The following is a 22,487-nucleotide window of genomic DNA, read 5'->3' as shown; positions in this document are numbered from 1 at the left end:
AGACTACAGGTCGCTCAATCCTCAGGATATTAAAGAGAACAACAAGAAGGTAAGAGCAGCCATGCTGGGTCCTCCACACCACAGACACATCTCCATCTGGCCTTCTTTAACCAGCCACCATTCATCCCTGCATGTAGTGTGTGTGTACACATACAGTACACACACACACACACACACACACACACACATACTGTCTGTAGACACACATGTGCACTACAACCAGAGTGTTACAATTACACTTCTCATAAGACGTTCCCCCTGCTGTGAACTATGTCAATCTGTGTCTGTCTGTCTGTCTGTCTGTCTGCCTGTCTGCCTGCCTGTCTGTCTGTCTGTCTGTCTGTCTGTCTGCCTGTCTGTCTGTCTGCCTGCCTGCCTGTCTGTCTGTCTGTCTGTATGTCTGTGCGCTGCTCATGCCAATAGAGCAGGCGAGGCCACGCAGCAGCTGAGCGGGCTGGCGAGCCTAGGAATCGATCTAGTATAGCAAATGTACACACACGTTTCTGCTCCTTCTCCTCTGCCACCATATGCGCACATTTACAGTTCAGAGACACACACACACACACACATCGCCATTTTACCTCCATCCGCGCACATTCACTTTTCACATGCATTCCCCCTGTACCACACACACACACACACACACACACACACACACACACACACACACACACACACACACACACACACACACCCTGTCCCCTCTGGGCCTGAGGGCTACACAGAGGGATGTGCGTTGGGTTGCTTGGCTCTCCTCACACACACTCTGGCTCAGTGATAACCTCTGCTGGCCCTGTGAGGCATGAATGCTACCCTGTTGACAATAACCACAGTGCAGAGAGAGAGAGAGAGAGACCCAATCCCATATCAGCTCACTGTCCCTCGCCCCCCTCCAGGTGCTCAAGTAGCCCTGAAGAAAGTGGCTAGATAGAAGTCATATGGGAATATGCTGTAGGAGCTGATAGCTGTAGCATTGTAGCTAGCTGCCTGCTGTAGTCTGTGTCCGGCTCTGTCCACATCTGCACCGGTCGCTGATGTACATTCAGCCAATCACACTGTCCCTGTGCTCCAGGAGCCCTGGAGAAGCTGTGTAGATAGGCCTGTGCTCCAGGAGTCCTGGAGAAGCTGTGTAGATAGGCCTGTGCTCCAGGAGTCCTGGAGAAGCTGTGTAGATAGGCCTAACATGGAGAAGCTGTGTAGATAGGCCTAACATGCTCCAGGAGCCCTGGAGAAGCTGTGTAGATAGGCCTGTGCTCCAGGAGTCCTGGAGAAGCTGTGTAGATAGGCCTAACATGGAGAAGCTGTGTAGATAGGCCTAACATGCTCCAGGAGCCCTGGAGAAGCTGTGTAGATAGGCCTAACATGCTCCAGGAGCCCTGGAGAAGCTGTGTAGATAGGCCTAACATGCTCCAGGAGCCCTGGAGAAGCTGTGTAGATAGGCCTAACATGGGGAATATTCCTAACAAGCTGAGAGCCAGTGAATAGAGGCTATCAGGTTCTTGTAGGTTGGACACAGAGAGATATTCACAGGTCTAAGATCTGAACAGGTCTTTAAAAATGGTCACAATTTAAGGCCTCAAATGTGGCTCTTAGAGGTGATATTTTTCAAATTTACAATGATGTGTTTCTTTGCACATGCCCACTCTTAGATTATAGGTTGAGGCGATGTCTCGTCATAGACGCTGGGTTAGCTGGCTCAGCCTGGCTGGGGGCGTGGTCAGGGTGGGGTAAAATCCCCCGTTCTATCCATTCGGCAAAGTTAGAATTTAGCTGATAGCCCAGCCCAGGCAGACACGATCAGGGATTTAACCACCACAGTAAACGCACATCTGAGCAGACGTCTTGTGTTCTGCTCTAGAATCCCCAAACCTGTAGTTTAGAGCCGCAGCACCTTCCTTTGGTGAGTCAGCCCATTGAGATATATGGGCGGTTTTACCCCACTCGCGCGCCAGCCGTTTAACATTTTGAGGGCGTTCCCACACATGCCGACTGTCTCTATCGTATAACAGGGTTAATGCACTATAGTGTACCACACAGTGTCATGTTATTTTTCCATTACTAAACACCATAGAGAGCCAAAGTGAACGTCACTTCCTGCTTCAGCACTGTACCAGAGATTTTCATCCACCATTTATTTTCCCATAGACATTTCGTAAAATGCTTATAAAAATAGTGGGGAAATTGTTTATTCATTTTTTTACTAATATTTTTAGAATATTTTTGTGAAGATATTGATGAGTACAGTCCACATTGATACGTAAAAAGCCATCATATTTTCCATTTCTTTTTGACAACAACAATATGCGGCTTAAAAGGACGTATGTTTTGACACATTTCACATCAATGGGCGAGACTCTTATGCTGGGAAAATGATGGTAAAACCCAACAAATCAAAATCAGGGCAGAGAAAAGAGAGTAATGAATCATATTAGCTCCATAACACTATTACAGGTTTAATATTGTCATATCTTCATCCTTCCTCCATCACCTGCACCCTCCTCCAGAACCTTTAAATGCCTTTTCCAACACTTTCCTCCCTGCTGCAATCTGGAATCTCTCAATTGTTTATTGCTGCTCAGGCTTTCCTTTAGAATTGACACAATGTGTTGAGTGGAAAGTTCAAATGGAAATGTTTAGTAACTACACCTATCTCTGCCTTTCATGGCTAGCTGATAGACATGCCCCCCCCCCTGCTCCTTTCTCAGCCTATCTGTGAAGAATGATTGCAATGAGCTCAGACTGCACTGAATTATGACAGATAAGGACAATCAATATTGTGTGTGTGTGTGTGTGTGTGGGGGGGGGGGATAGAGAGAGAGAGAGAGGTGAATATTTAGGAGATTTATAGTCTTTGAAAAAAGATCCATTATCAATGAGTACATGTATGGATACGTGCAGACATGAGTGTGTGTGTTGTCTTGTTTTGTTTTGTCCGTGCGCTGCCTGCTATGTGTGTGTGTGCGTGTCTGTGAGTGTGTGTGTGTGTGTGTGTGTGAGAGTGTGTGTGTGTGTTGTCTTGTTTTGTCCATGCGCTGCCTGCTATGTGTGCGTGGGCGTGTCTGTGAGTGTGTGTGTGTGTGTGTGTGTGTGTGTGAGAGTGTGTGTGTGTGTGTGTTGTCTTGTTTTGTCCATGCGCTGCCTGCTATGTGTGCGTGGGCGTGTCTGTGAGTGTGTGTGTGTGTGTGTGTGTGTGTGTGTGAGAGTGTGTGTGTGTGTGTGTTGTCTTGTTTTGTCCATGCGCTGCCTGCTATGTGTGTGTGTGCGTGGGCGTGCCTGTGAGTGTGTGTGAGAGTGTGTTGTCTTGTTTTGTCCGTGCGCTGCCTGCTATGTGTGTGTGTTTTGTTTTGTCCGTGCGCTGCCTGCTATGTGTGTGAGTGTGTGTGTGTTTTGTTTTGTCCGTGCGCTGCCTGCTGTGTGTGTGTGTGTGTGTGTGTTTTGTTTTGTCTGTGCGCTGCCTGCTATGTGTGTGTGTGTGTGTGTGTGTGTGTGTGTGTGTGTTGTCTTGTTTTGTCCGTGCGCTGCCTGCTATGTGTGTGTGTTTTGTTTTGTCCGTGCGCTGCCTGCTATGTGTGTGTGTTTTGTTTTGTCCGTGCGCTGCCTGCTATGTGTGTGTGTTTTGTTTTGTCCGTGCGCTGCCTGCTGTGTGTGTGTGTTTTGTTTTGTCCGTGCGCTGCCTGCTATGTGTGTGTGTGTGTGTGTGTGTTTTGTTTTGTCCGTGCGCTGCCTGCTATGTGTGTGTGTGTGTGTGGTGTGTGTGTGTTGTCTTGTTTTGTCCGTGTGCTGCCTGCTATGTGTGTGTGTGTGTGTGTGTGTGTGTGTGTGTGTGTGTAATGAGGCCACGGAGAAGTCATTTCACATGCTATCTGATAGCAGAGCAGCAGCGAGCACCAGGCTGTAGCGCTGCGAGCCAGGCCGTGGGGGCGCTAGGATCCGGGGGGGGGGGGGTGTTAATGATTGACAGCGATGGATGGCTGTCAATCACTCAGAGGGAGGGGCCGAGGCAGGGGGGGGGGGGGGGGGGGGGGGTGGGCAGAGAGCAGAGGCCTGGGGCATGGACCAGTGACATTCAATCCAAAGCTTTGTCAGTGGAACTGAGAAGAAGAGGTTTAGTATAGTTGGAGCTCTTTTCCAAAACACTGTCTGCACATTTTGAGAGAAAATAAAGTTTCCTTCGTTATTCACTATCTAAATACAGAGGATCCAGGTGTAAAGTGTTCAAAGACCTGTGCATTTTATCACTGATTTTTGTAGCGTGAACTTTTTGCAAATAGCTAATAATAACTACCGGTAATAATAAAATAACTCAATTTTGGAACAATTTTCTCTCCTCCACAATTGTACTTAGCAATTTTCCCCCCTGCTGCCCCGGTCGCTGCTCCACCCTCTGCTGATCTGGGGTGAGCCGTAGACTAGCACCATGCTTCCTCCGACACATGCACAGTTGCCAGCCCCTTCTATTCACCTGACAGCGGGGAGCTTCACCAGCAGGACGTAGCACGTGTTAGGATCACCCTATTCCCACCAGTTCCCTTCCGCCCCCGACCAGGCCCGCCCCGACCGACCAGAGGAGGCGCTAGTGCAGCGACCAGGACACCTAATCTGGCTTCCCACCCGCAGACACAGCCAATCGTGCCTGTATGGACGCCCGACCAAGCCGGAGGTAACACGGGGGGCGCGAAACATTGTGTTGGTAGGCAGGAAATCCACTGCTACACTACCCGGACGCCAACGCTTAAGCTTAATTTATACTTATTAGAAAGTGTCGCTCATGTTGTTGCATTTATACTTCAGTGAATGTTCGCCTCGTTCAACGGTCACGTGACACCCGAACGCTATTAAGTGCTGACAGCCAAGAGAAGAGGAACGCAGTGAAACCACCTCGGAGGCAAGATGTAACGTACTTGGCTGCAGCCGCATATAAACGACACACAACTCACCTCCTCTCTCGTTCTTTGTGATTTTCACGAAGTCATACATTAAGGACAGGCTGATAAAAATAGCGGGGACACGTTCATTCATTTCAATCGAGTGAAAACCAAAACAAGGAAGTCAAGCGCGTGCCGTCTATATAGCCAATCAGACTTGTGCGACACATCGTGACGTAGTCAGTGACACTAGAAACGTCAATAAGACCCGCAGACGTTAACGTAATTCCCTGGAATGCGAGACTTAACGAGCCGGTTACATGGCGTTGCATTCTTAGACATTGCCGTTTGCTTTTATTTGGTATGTTACATACAATTGGCTAAATTATTAGTTAATTCAGAGTTAGATAATATTGGAGCAGCGCAGCCATTTTTTATTTTATTTTATTATTATTTTTAGCCGGAAGTTTTGATACGGCCACACAACCAGGTCAAATGGGCGTGGCTACATAAGGTGAATAAGAATAGGAAGAATAAAACATGAGGCAGAGGACAAAAAGACTGTAGCACATGTCAAGACTAACATCCACCCTGAAACAAAACCCAACATAAGAACCTCTTTCTCTCTCTCTCTCTCTCTCTCTCTCTCTCTGTCTCTCTCTCTCTCTCTCTCTCCCTCTCTCTCTCTCTCTCTCTCTCTCTCTCTCCCTCTCTCTCTCTCTCTCTCTCTCTCTCTCTCTCTCTCTCTCTCTCTCTCCCTCTCTCCCTCTCTCTCTCTCTCTCTCTCCCTCTCTCTCTCTCTCTCTCTCCCTCTCTCTCTCTCTCTCTCCCTCTCTCTCGCTCTCTCTCTCTCTCTCCTCACACAGCTCTCACTTTCTCCCCCTTTCACTCATTCTCTCTTTCATTCTTTTCAAACTTGTCTCTCTCTTTCAGGCCTGGAGAGGGGAACAATGCACGCACACTTTGCTCTCCTGAATACGTGTTCGAAACCCAATCAGGCCGTCTTATTCCCCCCATTCTCTCTCTCTCTCTCTTTCACACTGTCTCTCTGCCAGGGGAGGAGGGGCAACTCAAACTGGCAAACTCCTCTCTGTTCTCCTCCTTTCACCATCACTTCTTTCTTCCTGCCTTGTCTGGGCAGCCACACACACACACACACACGCACGCACACACGCACACACACACGTGCACGTGCGCGCACACACACACGTGCACGTGCGCACACACACATGTGCACGTGCGCACACACACACACACACACACACACACACACACACACACACACACAGAGCTCATTTCCCTGTGTGAGTATATATGTTGGGTGCATTGTTCCTCTCCATCAGTGTAAAGGGACAAAGGAGCGGAGAGTGAAAAAGCCCCCCCCCCACAACAACAAAAGACGTCATAATTAATTGTAAATTGAGAAACGTCTCATTGATCTCATCGCACCACCCTGTAATTCTCCACTTCTCCACCTCTATTCTCTCTCTCTCTCTCTGTGTGTGATGGAGAAACAACATGTCGGTGTGTTAGAAGGCTTTGTGGCAAGGAGGTCACCGGTTCAATTCCCCTGGACTGGCAGGGAACATTTTTGAAATCCCCCCCCTCCCCTCCCCTCCCTTAGCAACTGATATGGAAGTGCCCTTGAGCAAGGGGCTCAACCGTCCCAACTACACCAGTAACAGCTGCTCAGTGGACAGTAGTTAAAGACAGAGGTTGTACTGTGAAGTGTGTGTATAATGCATGTAAAGCAGGGAGATTCAGAAGATCAAAGCTACAGCTCTTCCCTGGATACTGGTGGTTCCGCAAAACAAGAAGAAAAACGGAGCATCGTCCGGTGGAAAAATGTAAACGCATTCAACTTTTGTAGAAACGGCGTTGGGCAATTACACACACACACACACAACCTCTGCTCTGTCTGTTTCACTCTCTAGTCTCTCTCTCATCTCTCTCTCTTTCTCAGTCTCTCATCTCTCTCTCTTTCTCAGTCTCTCTTCTCTCTGTCTCTCGTCCACAGGAAGAAGCAGTCCAGCGCGTGTCACGTTTTGTCCAGCATGTCAATGAAGTTAGTCTGCTGTTTCCTGACTAGATTTGAAGCTGGAAGAGACACTGATGTCCACCGATAGCCGTTACTCTCCTTTAGTCAATGAATATTATAAGCATATACAATAACAGTATAATGAGTATTATAAAACGGCTCTCTCAAATCAAGCAATCTGATTGGTTCACAGCCATTGTATAATTCCAGTAACCGAGTTCAATAACCCATGGCCATGGGTTATTGGTTGCCATGGCAACTCTCTTACTAAGAGAGTAATAATAATAAGGCTTACCTCAAATGACAACGTAGAAAAAAAAAATGGCGGAGTCAGCTGTCAGATCCTTGTGAATCGATCTTCGCTTATAACTTTACTAATACTTCGCAGAAAATGATGTTTTGTACAAGAATAGATGCGGGCTAATGTCTTCTTTGCAAAAGAAAGGCTGTTAACCCCGCATTTAACCCCGCATTTAACCCCGTAACGTTAGTTGGTGTCGGGCTTTACAGAAAGCATTCAGCTTCTCAGCAAGCGCTGAGAATGCAACGCTGCCTCGCGCTGCCTGCCTGTCGGGGTTTCCAGAAAGCTCTCAGCTACTCAGCAAGCGCTAGGATTGGCCAATGTCAACTTCAGTCTCCAGAACGATCCAATCAAATCACCCGCATGTTCTTGCGGTCCCGCCTTACAGTAGTGTTTCAACTGACTCTATCAGAATGACATGCCAGTCGGAGTCGGACTTATAGTATTATTATTATTATTATATTATCATACTTGGAAACCGTTTTATAAAAGCAATATAGCACTCGAGCTGCGTGTGTTGTGGAATATATCCCCCTGCTCAGCAGTTGGATAACAGCTGATCAGGGGGATATATTTGGCACAACACACTGGCTCTCATGCTATATTGCTTAATTATAAGCATATACAATAACAGTATAATGAGTATTATAAGCATATACAATAACAGTATAATGAGTATTATAAGCATATACAATAACAGTATAATGAGTATTATAAGCATATACAATAACAGTATAATGAGTATTATAAGCATATACAATAACAGTATAATGAGTATTATAAGCATATACAATAACAGTATAATGAGTATTATAAGCATATACAATAACAGTATAATGAGTATTATAAGCATATACAATAACAGTATAATGAGTATTATAAGCATATACAATAACAGTATAATGAGTATTATAAGCATATACAATAACAGTATAATGAGTATTATAAGCATATACAATAACAGTATAATGAGTATTATAAGCATATACAATAACAGTATAATGAAGATTATAAGCATATACAATAACAGTATAATGAGTATTATAAGCATATACAATAACAGTATAATGAGTATTATAAGCATATACAATAACAGTATAATGAGTATTATAAGCATATACAATAACAGTATAATGAAGATTATAAGCATATACAATAACAGTATAATGAAGATTATAAGCATATACAATAACAGTATAATGAATCTTATATGCAGCAGCAGCAGCAGTAGTGACTCAATCACTGCCCTCCACTCACCAGCGGAGCGCCGCACTCAGTTTGAACGGCCGCTAAGAGAGCGAAGGAGTTAGTTTGTAGCAGGAGAGGATTCTCCAAAGCCCTCCCTGGCATCAATGAAGGTTAGAGAAATATGGGAGGTGGGCACGACAGTCAGAGAGAGAGAGAGGGATACGGGGAGAGAGAGAGGGAGAGAGAGAGAGGGAGATGGAGAGAGAGAGAGCGAGGGAGAGAGAGAGAGGGAGAGAGAGGGAGACGGGGAGAGAGAGAGCGAGGGAGATGGAGAGAGAGAGAGAGAGAGAGAGGGAGAGAGCGAGAGAGCGAGGGAGAGAGGGAGAGAGAGAGCGAGGGAGAGAGAGAGAGGGAGATGGAGAGAGAGAGAGAGAGGGAGAAAGAGGGAGATGGAGAGAGAGAGAGCGAGGGATACGGAGAGAGAGAGAGGGAGATGGAGAGAGTGAGAGAGAGGGAGACGGGGAGAGAGAGAGAGAGGGATACGGAGAGGGAGATGGAGAGAGAGAGAGAGAGGGAGAGAGAGAGAGAGAGAGAGAGAGACGGGGATAGAGATTGATAGACGAGGGAGATCTACGAAACAAACGAGCGCTGCAACAGGTTGGAATTAGATCAACGCTATCAAGCAGGCCAGATACAAGCTGTGATACCTGGGAGAGATGATGATGTGTGTGTGTGTGTGTGTGTGTGTGTGTGTGTGTGTGTGTGTGTGTGTGCGTGCTCCTAATCTATTTATTTACCTGTCATTGGCTGCGATAATGGTTCTCATCCCTCCTCTCTGTCTCTGTCTCAGTCTATCTGGTGATGGGGGATTGGGTTTGGTGTGTCGGTTGATAATCACACCTGTATTTTCTCATCAGACTCTAATCAGACCAATTACACGCGTGACGGAGAGTGTGGGCAGGTTGATGCGTGGGGCGATAAGGACACACACACACACACACACACACACACACACACACACACACACACACACACACACACACACCCTTCAGGATTAAGCGCTCTGTCTTGGGGTATCTGCGTCTCTTATCGGGGACAACCATCCCTGACATGACCTGTCAGTAACCATGCCGAAGGTGTCTCACAACACAACACAACACAACACAACACACTAGAGACACATGCATGCAATATACCTACTGTATGTAGTTTCTCCTTCCAAAATGTAACCCATGTCAGAAAGAAAATCAAGTCAAGTCAAGTTTATTTGTATAGCACATTTCATACACAGAGGCAATTCAAAGTGCTTCACATAAAATGGTTGACAGGAAAATAAAAGAAAAGAAGAGAGTAAAATGGACATTTAAAAGCATCACAACAAAACTTTAAAAAAAGAGTATAAAAAGTGCATTAAGCAACTTCATTAAGCACATAAAATCAGAGCTCACCTCCTATCTGTCCAACTATCATCAGCACTTCCCTCACTCTCACCCCTGGTCCTAATGCCACCCCCTCTTTTCACTCAAAAGCGCTTCATTCAAATCTGTAAACAGTTTCTTCCTCAGTTTGCCAGACACACTACTTTGGAAGCGATGATGGCTCCGTGGTATTTCACAATCGGGAAAATGAACGCTTGTTGTTCGTTTCGTTTTCAGGCCTACGATGGTTTCGCCAGCCTGGGCATCTCGCGTCTCCTGGAGCCGTCCGACATGGTGCTGCTGGCCATCCCTGACAAGCTGACGGTCATGACCTACCTGTACCAGATCCGGGCGCACTTCTCTGGCGAGGAGCTGAACGTGGTGCAGATCGAGGCCAACAGCAGCCGCAGCACCTACAAGGTGGGCGACTTCGAGACGGACACCAACGCCTCCATCGGCCAGGACAAGTTCTACGCCGAGCTCAACGACGTGCAGCACCTCCAGGCTAACCCTGAGCCCACTGTGTCGGCCGGCCACGTTAGCGCCGAAGCTAACGGCGCTAAAGCCGAACCCAATGGAGCCGAAGCCAATGCAGTGGTTTCGGCCAGCTCGCAGACGGCGGGGGCGTTGCCGTCCTCGCCGCCTGTCCCGTCGCCACGCACGGCACCGCCCGCCACGGCAACAGACTCCGCCCCTAGACCTGAGCCCGGGTCCCAGGCCACGCCCCCGGCCTCCGAGGACAGGGGGAAGCTTCCCAAAGCCGACACTTTAGACCTCAGCGAGGTACCGCAGAGGGCGGAGAGAGAGAGAGAGACGGACAAGGTGAGGCAGCGGAGGGAGGAGGCGGGACTAGATAGGGGGGTGGGGGGTAGAGGGGCCGCCTCCTCTCCACCCCACCAGAAGCTGGGCTTCTCCTATAACAGAGACGCTGACCTCATCAAGAAGAAGAGGGCCAGCCTGCGCCACTCGGAGTCCGAGTCCGCCTCTGACAGCGGCTCCCCGCCACTCAACCACACAGCCACGCCCCCCAAACAGGTAAACACCCCACAGGTGATTCCACTTAAACCCAATGTACCCGAGATGCGGTACGGCTCCGTGTGGATCCGGTAAAACTGCCGGAACAGACTCTCGCCCGTGTTAATAGTAGGGGTGGGAATCACCAGATGCCCACGATACGATACTAAAATGATACTTGAGTCACAATACGATAGTATTGCGATATCGCCGATATTGCGATATATTGAATATTTGCATATATTGAATATTGCAATATTTCGATATATTGTCTAACTCCTTTTCCTACCTTTTCCTTGACCTCACCGGAAGTGTTTTTTTGTTTTGTAGAAGGAATCTCCTGCGCTTCAACCCCTCCACAGAGGGAGGTCGGTGCTCTCAGAACAGGACAAAACAATGTAAACAGGTCAATGGGCCACTTCCAAAAGGACTAACCCAATGAGTGAGCTGGAGCACACGAAGTCACTTAAATAAATTTAATAAAGGTACAAAACTGACGTTTCGACGCGCACTGCGTCTTCTTCAGAGTCAAAACCTGTTTTTTTGTTTTGTTTTGTTTTGTTTTGGCCCCACATGTAGGCTACATTATTAAGCTTCTCTGGACTCAATACGCCACTGCAGGCGCCGACTGCAACATTGGGCGCTTCGGGCAGATGCCCGGTGGCCTGCCATGGCATGGCCTGCAAAAAAAAAAAAAAAATTATATCGTTACTTGGCGTCCAAATATCGATACAATATCGTCAGACAAAATACCGCGATACTATGGTGTATCAATTTTCCCCCCCATCCCGAGTAATAATAGTAGACTAGTAACTTAGAATACATCTGTTACGGAAAAAATACGCACCTGTTCTATTTTTGTGGGATCCCGCATGCGTCTGACAGGTTAGCCCTGTTAGGTTTGGTTTGGTTTGGTTTCAAGTTTATTATGTAAACGCATGGCAGCTGAGACGTCATCTGAAATATGTGAGCATAACAAGGAAAAAATAATAAGGTTACTCATGGTACTAATTCATTTTCAAAGTGCTAGATAACCATATTAAAAAAAAATCTATATCCAATATCTCTAAAATACATAGATTCCAGTAAAGCATTTTTTTAAGTGCTATAATTCACCTTACCTTACCTGCATCCCTTAAAGGAACACATTTTCAACCAGCTTTGTATCATTACAACATCAGTAGTTTATCAGAAAACTGTAAACCATTTTGCAGTCGTTAATTCAGTTTGACAGTTATTGAGAGTTGATTAAGTTGTGAACCAGTGATGTAATCTGTGCATGAATGACATCATTGGTCCACAACTTAACTCAAATCAACTCTCAATAACTGTCAAACTGAGTGAATGTCAGCAAAGCTGTTGACAGTTTTCTGATAACTGATTTTGTAATGATACAAAGCTGTTTGAAAATGGGCGGAGTGTTCCTTTAACAAGTGCTGTAATTTGTTTTCATTTTGTGCTATTGGTCAATTTCATTTGTATGAGGAGGTATCACATTTTTCAAGTGATTACCTTGTTTTAATAAAAAGTAAACAAAAATAATGCACAGACACACACACACACACACACACACACACACACACACACACTTATTGTGTACAGATGTAGAAACGGGTACACACTGTGTGGAATAGGATTATACATTTCCAGTAAGGATCGGTGAGATACATTCAGCTATCAGTACGTTCACAGCTCATTATAACACAGGTACCTCATCCAACGTCTGGACCGGTCTCTGTATGATGCAGGCTAATTCTCACCTTGCTGTTAAAGACAGGCACTTAGCTTGGGCACCTGCCTGGGCCCTAAATGGCTCGTTGAGGTTTGTATCCTGGCAGCCCAGCTGTGATTGAAACGTTCACATAACACATCAGTCATAAGACAGAGGACGCGGCGTATTCATTCATTCATTCCCTTCTGGCAGCCGCTAAGCTTCAAATCCCGACCTCGTCGACGGCGTTTGGCGAGATGACCCCGTAGTGAAATTCTTTCGTCCCGCCTTAGATGTTGTGGAGACCCGTGCACGCGGCGTGTCGGGGGGTGGGGGGGGCCTTAACATGTCGCGACTGCAGAAGGCGCCCAGCAGAACCCCCTGCTTTGACATTTCATTATATTTTTCATTATATTTCTCATCCCTTCAGTTGATGGCAGTTGGCGCCGTGACTGCTCAGGCGTGGAGACGCTTTGCACACGGCACACCTCATCTCGTCTCACACACACACACACACACACACACTGGCATGCACCCGTATGTGCACACACACACACACACACGCTTGCCTGCGTCGGTTAACCCCCAGATTACCGCTTCCTGTTTACAAGCTGAAAGGTCGCGGGGGGGTCATGACAGCTATGACACCCCACTTTGATCCACTGTTATCTAGTTAGCCGGTTGCAGCATCGCCCGTGCCCAGGCTAGATGTGAGCGCTGGAACGATACATATTTGTTATAAACAGCTGGGTCGGAATTAGGGATGGGCATCGAATTTCGAATTTTCGAATAATCGTTGTTATTATCAAGGTCGACTTTTATTATTGAAATTCGAAATTCGAAAAAAAAAAATTTTTTTTTTTTTTTTTTTTTTTTAGTGAAATGTTGCATTGTCTCCCCTGATTCTAAGTATAGTCAAATCGCTTGGTTTGAGCAAGTAAAACAATTTTTATAAGCATTTTAAGCAAGGTTTATGGAAAAATGAATGGCGGATGAAATCCCATGAAGAGGGAGAGGGGGTGACTTTGGCACCCCTTTGGCACTCAGACCTGAGCCTACTAAATATTTAATGAACCACTCATGATTGTCAAAACTGTTTTTTATTTTCGAAAATGTCAATGTCATGTAACATGTTCTTTACTTCAGTGGTGCAATGCTTGTTTGAGCTAAAAATCCACAGCAGAAGCTTTTTATATTAATTAATAAAGCCGTAGACTTAGAATCAGGGGAGACAATGCAACATTTCACTCACAAAAAAAAAAAAAAAAAAAAAAAAAAATTACATTTTTAATTTTTTTTACATTTTTATTTTTATTTTCGAATTTCGAATTAAATTCGAATTTGGCCAGCGAATTTCGAATAGTGTTTTTGCTAGAAATGCCCATCCCTAGTCGGAATACACCGCTCTCTAAGCCAAATGTAAGAACTCTGTTTTCCCTGTTTGTGCACCCTTATAATACAGCCAGGATTAGCTTGCAGATAAGATGCTAAGCTAGGTGTGTGTGTGTGTGTGTGTGTGTGTGTGCGCATGCGTGCATGCATGTTGCAATCTTCTCAGAGCTGTCACGCTCTCCACACCACTGGACGCAGACAGGACTGTGAGCCCAGCATGCCCCCATAATGCGGCAGGGCAGTCAGTGTATATCACAGGGGATATCCCATAATGCGGCAGGGCAGTCAGTGTATTCACCTTATTCTTTGCCCACACATGGACGCTTCCGCATTACGTCATTCCGTAATAGTATTTCCGTTTTGACTTGCCAAAAACTCTGCAGGCAAGATGGCTGCGCACACTCCGCATCTAAACTGGCAGAATTACTCCGCCATAAACTAACATATCTTGGCCAATACGTATGTAACATGCAAAATAAAACAACCCGTAATATCTTAATTTTATGTAGAATGCAGAGGATATGTAACTGTTTAGTTAAACTTGCATTCCAGGAATATTGTGCTCTTAAGATGACGTTAGTGGAGTCGAGGCTGTTGCGTCCTGAAACCCACTAGCGTAACCTATGTGCGATTCGAAATAACGCATCCGAGATAGAAACATTATGAATATAGCCACGTTATAAACAACAAACTAACGCTGGTGATCCGTATGGAAACAGTGTTACTCGAAATGGTTAAAAGTTATTATCAATTTGGTCATTCAGTGGCATTTTACTGCCATGTAACATAACTAACTAGTGGCTAACCACAGAAGCCACAGAAGGCAACTAGCGCTGAACCGGAAGAACAAATACGTTTGCGTTGAACGCGGAAGAGAGAAAAAGTGGGCGTGGTGAATAAGGTGAATATCACAGGGGATATTCCTGCTCTGACATTAAGAACAGCCCTTCTTAATCCTTTTCTACCTGCACCTCATACAGTATACAGTATATATATATATCAGTGTTTCCCATACATAAAGGAATTTGTGGCGGGCCGCCACAATAATATTTTGACCGCCACAATAAGATGTTGACCCCCCAAATTATTATTATATATTTTTTTTTTACAGTGCACCTGAACGCAACATGCAAGATATCCGCTGAATAAGTGTCCAATATTTATTTATTGTTCATGTCATTCTGGCCAATACTTCTGTTATAGCATTTCAGTCTGGAATATGGAATATCTTTCAATAATGTATGATTTAGCTGCTAAATTGTCAAATACCGCCATCTGCTCGCTACCCAGGCACTTATGTATGTACTTAACCTAACTAACTTAACCTAACTAACTATCCGGTGTGCACAACACTGTCAGCCTAAACTCTGGCTGACACCCCAAAAACCTACAATCCGCTACAGGAAAATGTATATTGTTTGTTTATTAACTGGCCCCTCGCCTTCTATCATTTCACGAAAGTGGCAAAGCAAGTTGAGTATCCCTGACCTATAGGGATAAATTTAGTTTGTCATTGTAAACCCACAGCACAGTAATGATGACATGTTCTTCATAGATCTAGCCTTTTAATTTTGCTCTTAAGCTTTCTCAAAGTACGCCAAATTCATGCATTTTACTTTAAAATGTTTAAAAAAATAGCGCGGGGGGGCATGCCCCCGCACCCCCGTAGGGGGTCTGCGGTCCCCCACCACAAATTCTCAAAATCCTGTGGGAAACACTGTATATATATACTGTATAGTATACAGTATATATATATATATACATATATACATATATATATATATATATACCGGTACATATATATATATATATATATCCATACATATGTATGGAGCCGGGGTGGGTAGACTCTGTGTCCTCTTAGCAAACAACACAAGAGGTCAAGCTGATGGTGAATTGTTGTTGGAGAGTCTATATAGAACAGGTCATTACAGTTCACATGTTATTTTCCCCCCACGTTTGAACAAATGTTAGAATTTCAAATAAAAAGTGGCAGCCCTAGAACGGGCGCATCTCGATTGTCTTCATTAATTCATTTGATCAAATTACGCACTGACCAATGAATAGCAATCAATCAAATAAAAAATAGAATGAATGAATTTAAAAAAAGAGAAAATAGGCTACATAAAATAGGCCAAAGAAATTAACCTATAGAGGGGCACCCCACATAAAACAGTGGCAGTCACCTGCAGGACCAACTCTCCTCTTAAGGTACGTTCACACCGACCTATTAAAGTTTTTCGCTGGCATCGAGTTTACATACAAAGTCAATGCAAACGAGCGATTGAGCGTATATTCGCCCCGGAGAAAAATCGCTGGGCGTCCGAGATGTCGCCCGAGATGAAATATCCCAACTCGAGCGAAATTTCGCTGGCATCAGTCGCTCGCTGTTCAACGCTGATTGGCTGCCGTGTGAGAGTGAGTCAAGGATCACACTGGCTTGGAACAAACCGCTGGTTTATTGTGTGGCAACAAACCGCATTGACAGACTGACAGCTGACATGAAGTGAAGTCTGTACTACCGGTATGTAGCTCGCATTAGGAGCACGCTGATAGGCTTAGCTTGTAAACAATGACGGTGGCTCGTAGTGGACAAACATCATGACATTGCGTAACGTTATAGCTAGGGATGTCCCGATCACCTTTTTTTGCCCCCAAGTCCGAGTCCGAGTCATATGATTTTGAGTATCTGCCAATACCGAGTCCCGATCCGATATTTCTGCAATGCATTGCAGAAATAGTTGGGACAACAAGTTGGGACAACTTGGATGCTTTTTCCCCCCTTTCTTCTAAGTGTTTAAGTGTTTTTATTTTAACCAACCAATATGACATCTTTGTACGGCTCTTTTATCACAACCACAACTCAGTTAGTGCAGCATTGGTTTTAAACCAAGTAAACAAAATAAAATATCTTTACAGCTTATGGTAAAGGGGGTACTTTGATTCAGAAATCAGGGAAAGGGGGTACTGAAGCCAGAAATGTTTGGGACCCACTGACTTCTCTGGCTATCTCTGGGCTGGTATTCATTTGCATGCGGCGTTTCACTGGCTGTCTGCTATTGTTTCGAGTTTCGGCCAATGAGCCACATCAATAGAATTAAGCATGCTAGCTAGATGGGGGCGGGGTGCAGCTCTGTTTACAAGTGAGACAACATGGAGAGTCACTGAGGACAATCTGCGTGGATTAAAATGATTGAAACTTTATCTGTGAGACGAGTGCAGTCCGGCCACTTCATCTGACAACATGGAGGAACGACAGATTTTATTCACAAGACAGACGGAATGCAGACAACAAAAAGACATGTTCATTATGGTAACTTTACTGATGCAGGCAGGCAGTGCAGAACACTTCTGGCTTTTCTTCCTAGTCCGACTCCTAGGTGAGTTTAATCATGATCCCTAACTAACGTTACGTCTTGTTTCTGTTTTAGCCACTGTGCGACCATCTAGTTATTATGGTTGGACATGTGTTTTTGTATGTTTTATCGTGTTCTGATGTGTCGCTAGTCGAACACTAAACAAAGAGTATGGAAGGAAAGAAGCGACAATTGACAATAGAACCGTGGCCATTTTGGCGCCGCAGACAACAGGACAATAGCACAGAGGTTTGTTGCGCCCCAAAATGGCCGATCTCTTGTGCGCTGTTGCAATAGATTAGTTGTCGCTTCTTATCAATGCTCACTCCCCACTACTAAAGTTAAAACTGCGTGTGTTGCTGCGCAAGAGGGCTCGTGTTTACGATGAATATGACAAATTGCAATGATAAAATAAATGACAGATTGTTTATTTGGATGACTGAAATGTGAGAATTGCCATATTTGTTTTGTGACGTTTTTATCATTGTTTTTATACATAAAAATCAGATCTCTTCCCCCCGATTCCGGATCAGTTGAAAATCACGTGATCGGCCCCGATTTCCGATCACGTGATCGGATCGGGACAACCCTAGTTATAGCCCCCAGATATAAATATCTTGGTGTGAACACAGCTTTAGCAAGAGGTGCTTTTCCTATGAACTTCACAAATTGCAGCATCTCAGCATTTTGTCATCGGGGGACGTTTTTGCCTAACCTGACACTGCCAGATGGTTTGTTTCACATAACCATCTGGGAACTCACGCGGGAAACCGTTTCAAAGGGCAGGCACTTTAAAAAAAATACCTGGCAGGTGATTGGCTGAACCATTTGTCAATCACGTCTATCACAGACTCGCTCTCGCTGGTGTGACTCGCACCTATACTGTAAAGCCCGCCTGTAGCTGCCTGATAGGAAGCTGATTGGTTGGGATTCAAACCAATAGATTGGAGCGTGGCAAGATGGATTTGTTGTGTGATGGTGATCTCGAGCCAGCTACCTTGCAACGTTACGTTTTTCCTTCCTGCCAGAAAATATATATATTATGCCAAAATGCAAATTTAACGAAAGAAATCAAGCCAGCTTCTTTCGCTGATCCAAGTTTGAACATGTGAGCTGGATAAGCACCAATCCCCGACACTACATACTGTACTCTACTGTTGATGCACTTCTAAGCAAAACAACTACATCCATGCATTTGCAGTGACATTATATTTCTACTCTTTCTCTCTCCAAGGAGCCGCCACAGTCGCCTGTATCAAGTCCCCCTGCTGAGAAGGTGGGTAGAAGTTTGACAAGAGTACTAGAATGGATATGCCAAATGTTTCATTTCAAACTCAATAGTAACAAATCCACATCCAACATTCAAAAACACCCTTGCACAGATTGAGAGTGCGGTGTTTCTTTTTTTTATCTCCAAAGGGACACCTCTATGAATAAATTTGATTGTAAGTGACGTGACCCATTGTGCCCCGCCATGATTACCACTGTCATTCCCTTTGCTAGCTCTTTCCATTCCGTCCCAGCACCACCCCACATGTGTGTCTCTCTGTCTGTCCCCAGAAGGTCCCAGCACCACCCCACATGTCTGTGTCTCTGTCTGTCCCCAGAAGGTGCAGTCTCGTCAGGAGGAGCTGAAGGAGAGAGCCAGGCTTCTCCTGGAGCAGGCCCGCCGCGACGCTGCCATGAAGGCCGGCAACAAGAACGCCCCCAACTCAGCCCTCTCTGTGCCCACCAGGGCCACCAGCATCACTGACGTAAGTCACTGAGTGTGTGTGTGTGTGTGTGTGTGTGTGTGTGTGTGTGTGTGTGTGTGTGTGTGTGTGACGTGCACTTGTTTGGGACTGTAGTTGTTGGCATTGCTCGCTGATGACACCGTTTCAAATGATGAGCCATGTTTGTATTACCAAAAAATGAAAAAGAGAAAAAGCCAGCACTCCAAATGTCTTTCTTGTTGATTTATTCACCTCATACACCTGGGCAGCAGCAACGAACGTTTCAGTCAAAGACCTTCCTCAGCGTTGTGCTGTATCAGGCAAAAAAGACGGCTAAATACAGTCATGCCGGAAGTACAATCAATTAGAAAAATAAAATAAAACAATTTGTAATGTGCCTTCTACCGAATAGAGACAAGGCACTATTTAGTAAGAAAAGAAACACATTTGAGAATAATACATTTAGAATAATACATAGAAAAATTAAGACTACAAGTGTTGTATAAAGCAATCCCAAACGGAAGTGCTTCACAATAAGGCTCTGTATATAATGAGCATGATCATACCAGAACTTGCAACGGGGCTCTAGTGACAAGTTACTGTAGGAGGTTGGTTAGCCATACATGGAGTAAACAGGCACAAGGGTCCTAATGTTCTCAGTACAATCATAATTACATACTTGAGAATACACCAATAGAAAATAAGAAAAAATATTAAAGAAAACAGCTAAGAAGTAGCTCCTCATTAACACATTCAGTGCCACAGCGCTTCAGTAAAATTGTCTGGAACCTGTGCCAGATTCACTTCCATTCAGTTGAAAAGAGCTATAGAATTTTTTCTATTATGGCTATATTAACAGGGCTGGACTTTAATGAAAGATTGAACACTCCTGCTTCTTCCAAAGAAGAAATTTTGTTTCTAGACAGTTCCATTATGAAATTACAGCCTCTCAAAAAAGTGCACTTTCAATGGTTTTCTGTCGTTTTTTTTTACTTTCCAAGTTATAGGCCCTTTTATGAATACCTTTTGCACTCTAATTTCGACCACATTCACTGACTCTGGCTGGTGTTTTCTGATGTGGTGGCGTGTGGTGTGGTTTCTGTGAAGCCTGTGTGACACACACACCTCTCCCCCCCCCCCCCCCCCCCTCCCTCCCCCCTCTCCCCTCTCCACCTCTGAGCTGCGGGCTCCTCCCACACGCACAGTTTGTTTTCTCGTTTTTGCCCCGGACAGATCCCAGCGCGCATCATTTCCTTGATGGGCAAACGCGACTGAACGAAAAGGCATGGCCGTTCGGCTTCGGATGCTGCCTTTCTAGGAAATCGTGTGGAGATAGATAGAAGCATAAGAGCTCAGTTGTGAGCGCGGATGCAGCCGAGCCCACTCTCCGCTGTAGGCAGAGCAATATATACGGCGCTGGCAGAAAGCATGCATCGGTTTCCACTTTCTCCGCTGTCTCCTGTACAAAGTAAAGGATCTGAGGTGGGTGGAGCAGCTCCTGTGACGATGTTTAAGGTGGCGCCGTGTGATCCCTTGAAGGGATTCATGCTCACTGGCTAGGTACGACCTTAAACAGCAGAATTATGGAATAATATGAATTATGATTTTAGGACGTCCACAGACGTCCTTGGCACTCCTCGTTACTTTTTTTTAGGACGTCCACAGACGTCCTTGGCACTGAATGTGTTAAGGCCTTTAGGATGTTCTGTATGAAGGGAATGAATCCAAAATGCCTCCCTTTGTAGTAAGGCCCTGTCTCTGTCACCGCCCCTCTTTAAGGGACCAACAGACTCAATCCCCTGGAACCTAAGAGAACACACATCGTGTCCAAATGAATTAAAATGTCTGGCTACAGACGACTTTTCCTCTTTATTTCTAATATTACTTTTATGTTCAGAAATGCGAACTTTAAGTTCCCTCGTGGTTTTCCCCACATAACAGAGGCCACAGGGACATTTCAAAAGGTACACCACAAATTTAGTTTTACAGGAAATCCTACTTTTGATGAAGAATTTCTTACCTGAGTGTGGGTGTAAAAAGGAAGCACCCTTAATCATGGCATTACAGTGAATACAATTGGAACAAGGAAAATGACCGTTAGGTAAATTAGATAAAAAATGGAGGGGGGGTGTGTAGCAGTCCGCCCTAACTAGTACATCTCTCAGATTTTTAGCTCGTTTATGAGCAAACAAAGGAGGTTTAACGAAGGCGTGGCCCACCTGGGGGTCACTACGTAATATGTGCCAGTGTTTTAACACACAGGATTTGATGTCATGGGACACCGGAGAGAAGGTTGTGGCGCAAACCATATTAAAGCTCTGGGCAGAGGAGGCTTTAGGCACCAATAAGTCCTCTCTATTCAAGTTTTTAACCCGCTGGAGGCTGTTGTCCAGAACACTGTTACTATAGCCTTTCGCTCTAAAGCGAGCACACAGTTCAGCAGCTTGTTCATCGAAATCGGTGTCTCGATTACAAATTCTTCTGACCCTTAAGAGCTGACTATACGGTAAATCTCTTTTCAGACTGGGGGGATGGTAACTAGTAAAGTCTAAAAAACTGTTTCTATCTGTCTTCTTCCTGTAGACCTTGGTCAAGAGGAGATCAGATTTTTTCACACAAACATCCAGAAAGGACACTGAATCAAGGCTATATTCAAGCGAAAATTTTATAGAAGGTAATCTGGAATCAATATATAACTTGAACTCTTCTAATTGGATGAGAGACCCAGTGAAAATAAAGAATACATCATCAATAAAACGGAACCAACACTCAAAAAAGGCCCGAAAGGGGTTATTCTGATGAACAAAGTTATCTTCAAATTTGCCCATGAAAAGGTTCGCATAGTTTGGTGAGCACGGGCTCCCCATACTAACCCCCTGGCATTGTAAGTAGTACGCTTTTTCAAACTTAAAATAGTTTCTGTTCAGGATTAGTTTGCACAAGTCCACTAGAAAACCAGTAGGGGGTGTAGGGTTCTGTCTTGTGTCCAAATAATATGTAAGAGCTTCCAAACCCTCCGTATGAGGCACATTAGTATACAGACTGTTTACATCCATAGTGCACAAAAAACTGCCGTCAGTGATGTTTTGTATAGAATTCAATTTGTTAAGAAAATCTGTAGTGTCTTTCAGATAAGACGGAAGTAGGTACACCAGTGATTTAATATGTTTATCTAGGTATTGTGAAATCGGTTCTGTAAGGGACTGAGTGCCCGCTACAATGGGCCTGCCAGGTACTGGTTCCACACAACTCTTATGTATTTTAGGAAGAGTGTAAAAAACTGGACGTATAGGGTGTTTCTGCAGCATAAATTTATATTCATCCTGATTAATAAAAGAATTAGCTAATGCAGTGCTCAAAAAAGCCTCTACTTCCTGAAGGAATTTCACAGTAGGGTCCCCCATTAAAGGAGTGTAAAACTCAGACGCCCCAAGTTGTCTCAGTATTTCAGTTCTATAAGACACAATGTTCTGAATAACTACAGCACCACCT

General features: G+C 44.9%; 1 protein-coding gene across 1 annotated transcript in view; it reads left to right on the top strand.

Annotated features, from left to right (window-relative positions):
• LOC310789554 (EH domain-binding protein 1-like) overlaps nt 1–22,487 on the top strand; it is a gene marked incomplete at both ends in the record, with an annotated part of 74,461 nt that overhangs the window by 679 nt on the left and 51,295 nt on the right. Inside the window, 4 exons of the mRNA XM_083651191.1 lie at nt 3–49; nt 10,048–10,845; nt 18,518–18,559; nt 18,891–19,037. Coding sequence (XP_083507317.1) covers nt 3–49; nt 10,048–10,845; nt 18,518–18,559; nt 18,891–19,037 — 1,034 coding nt within the window. The remainder of the gene's footprint in view (nt 1–2; nt 50–10,047; nt 10,846–18,517; nt 18,560–18,890; nt 19,038–22,487) is intronic.

Source organism: Poromitra crassiceps (assembly GCF_964638095.1).
Source record: "Poromitra crassiceps genome assembly, chromosome: 14".
Taxonomy (NCBI): domain Eukaryota; kingdom Metazoa; phylum Chordata; class Actinopteri; order Beryciformes; family Melamphaidae; genus Poromitra; species Poromitra crassiceps.
Note: the sequence above shows the minus strand (reverse complement) of the source record. Positions and strands in the feature narration are given on the sequence as shown.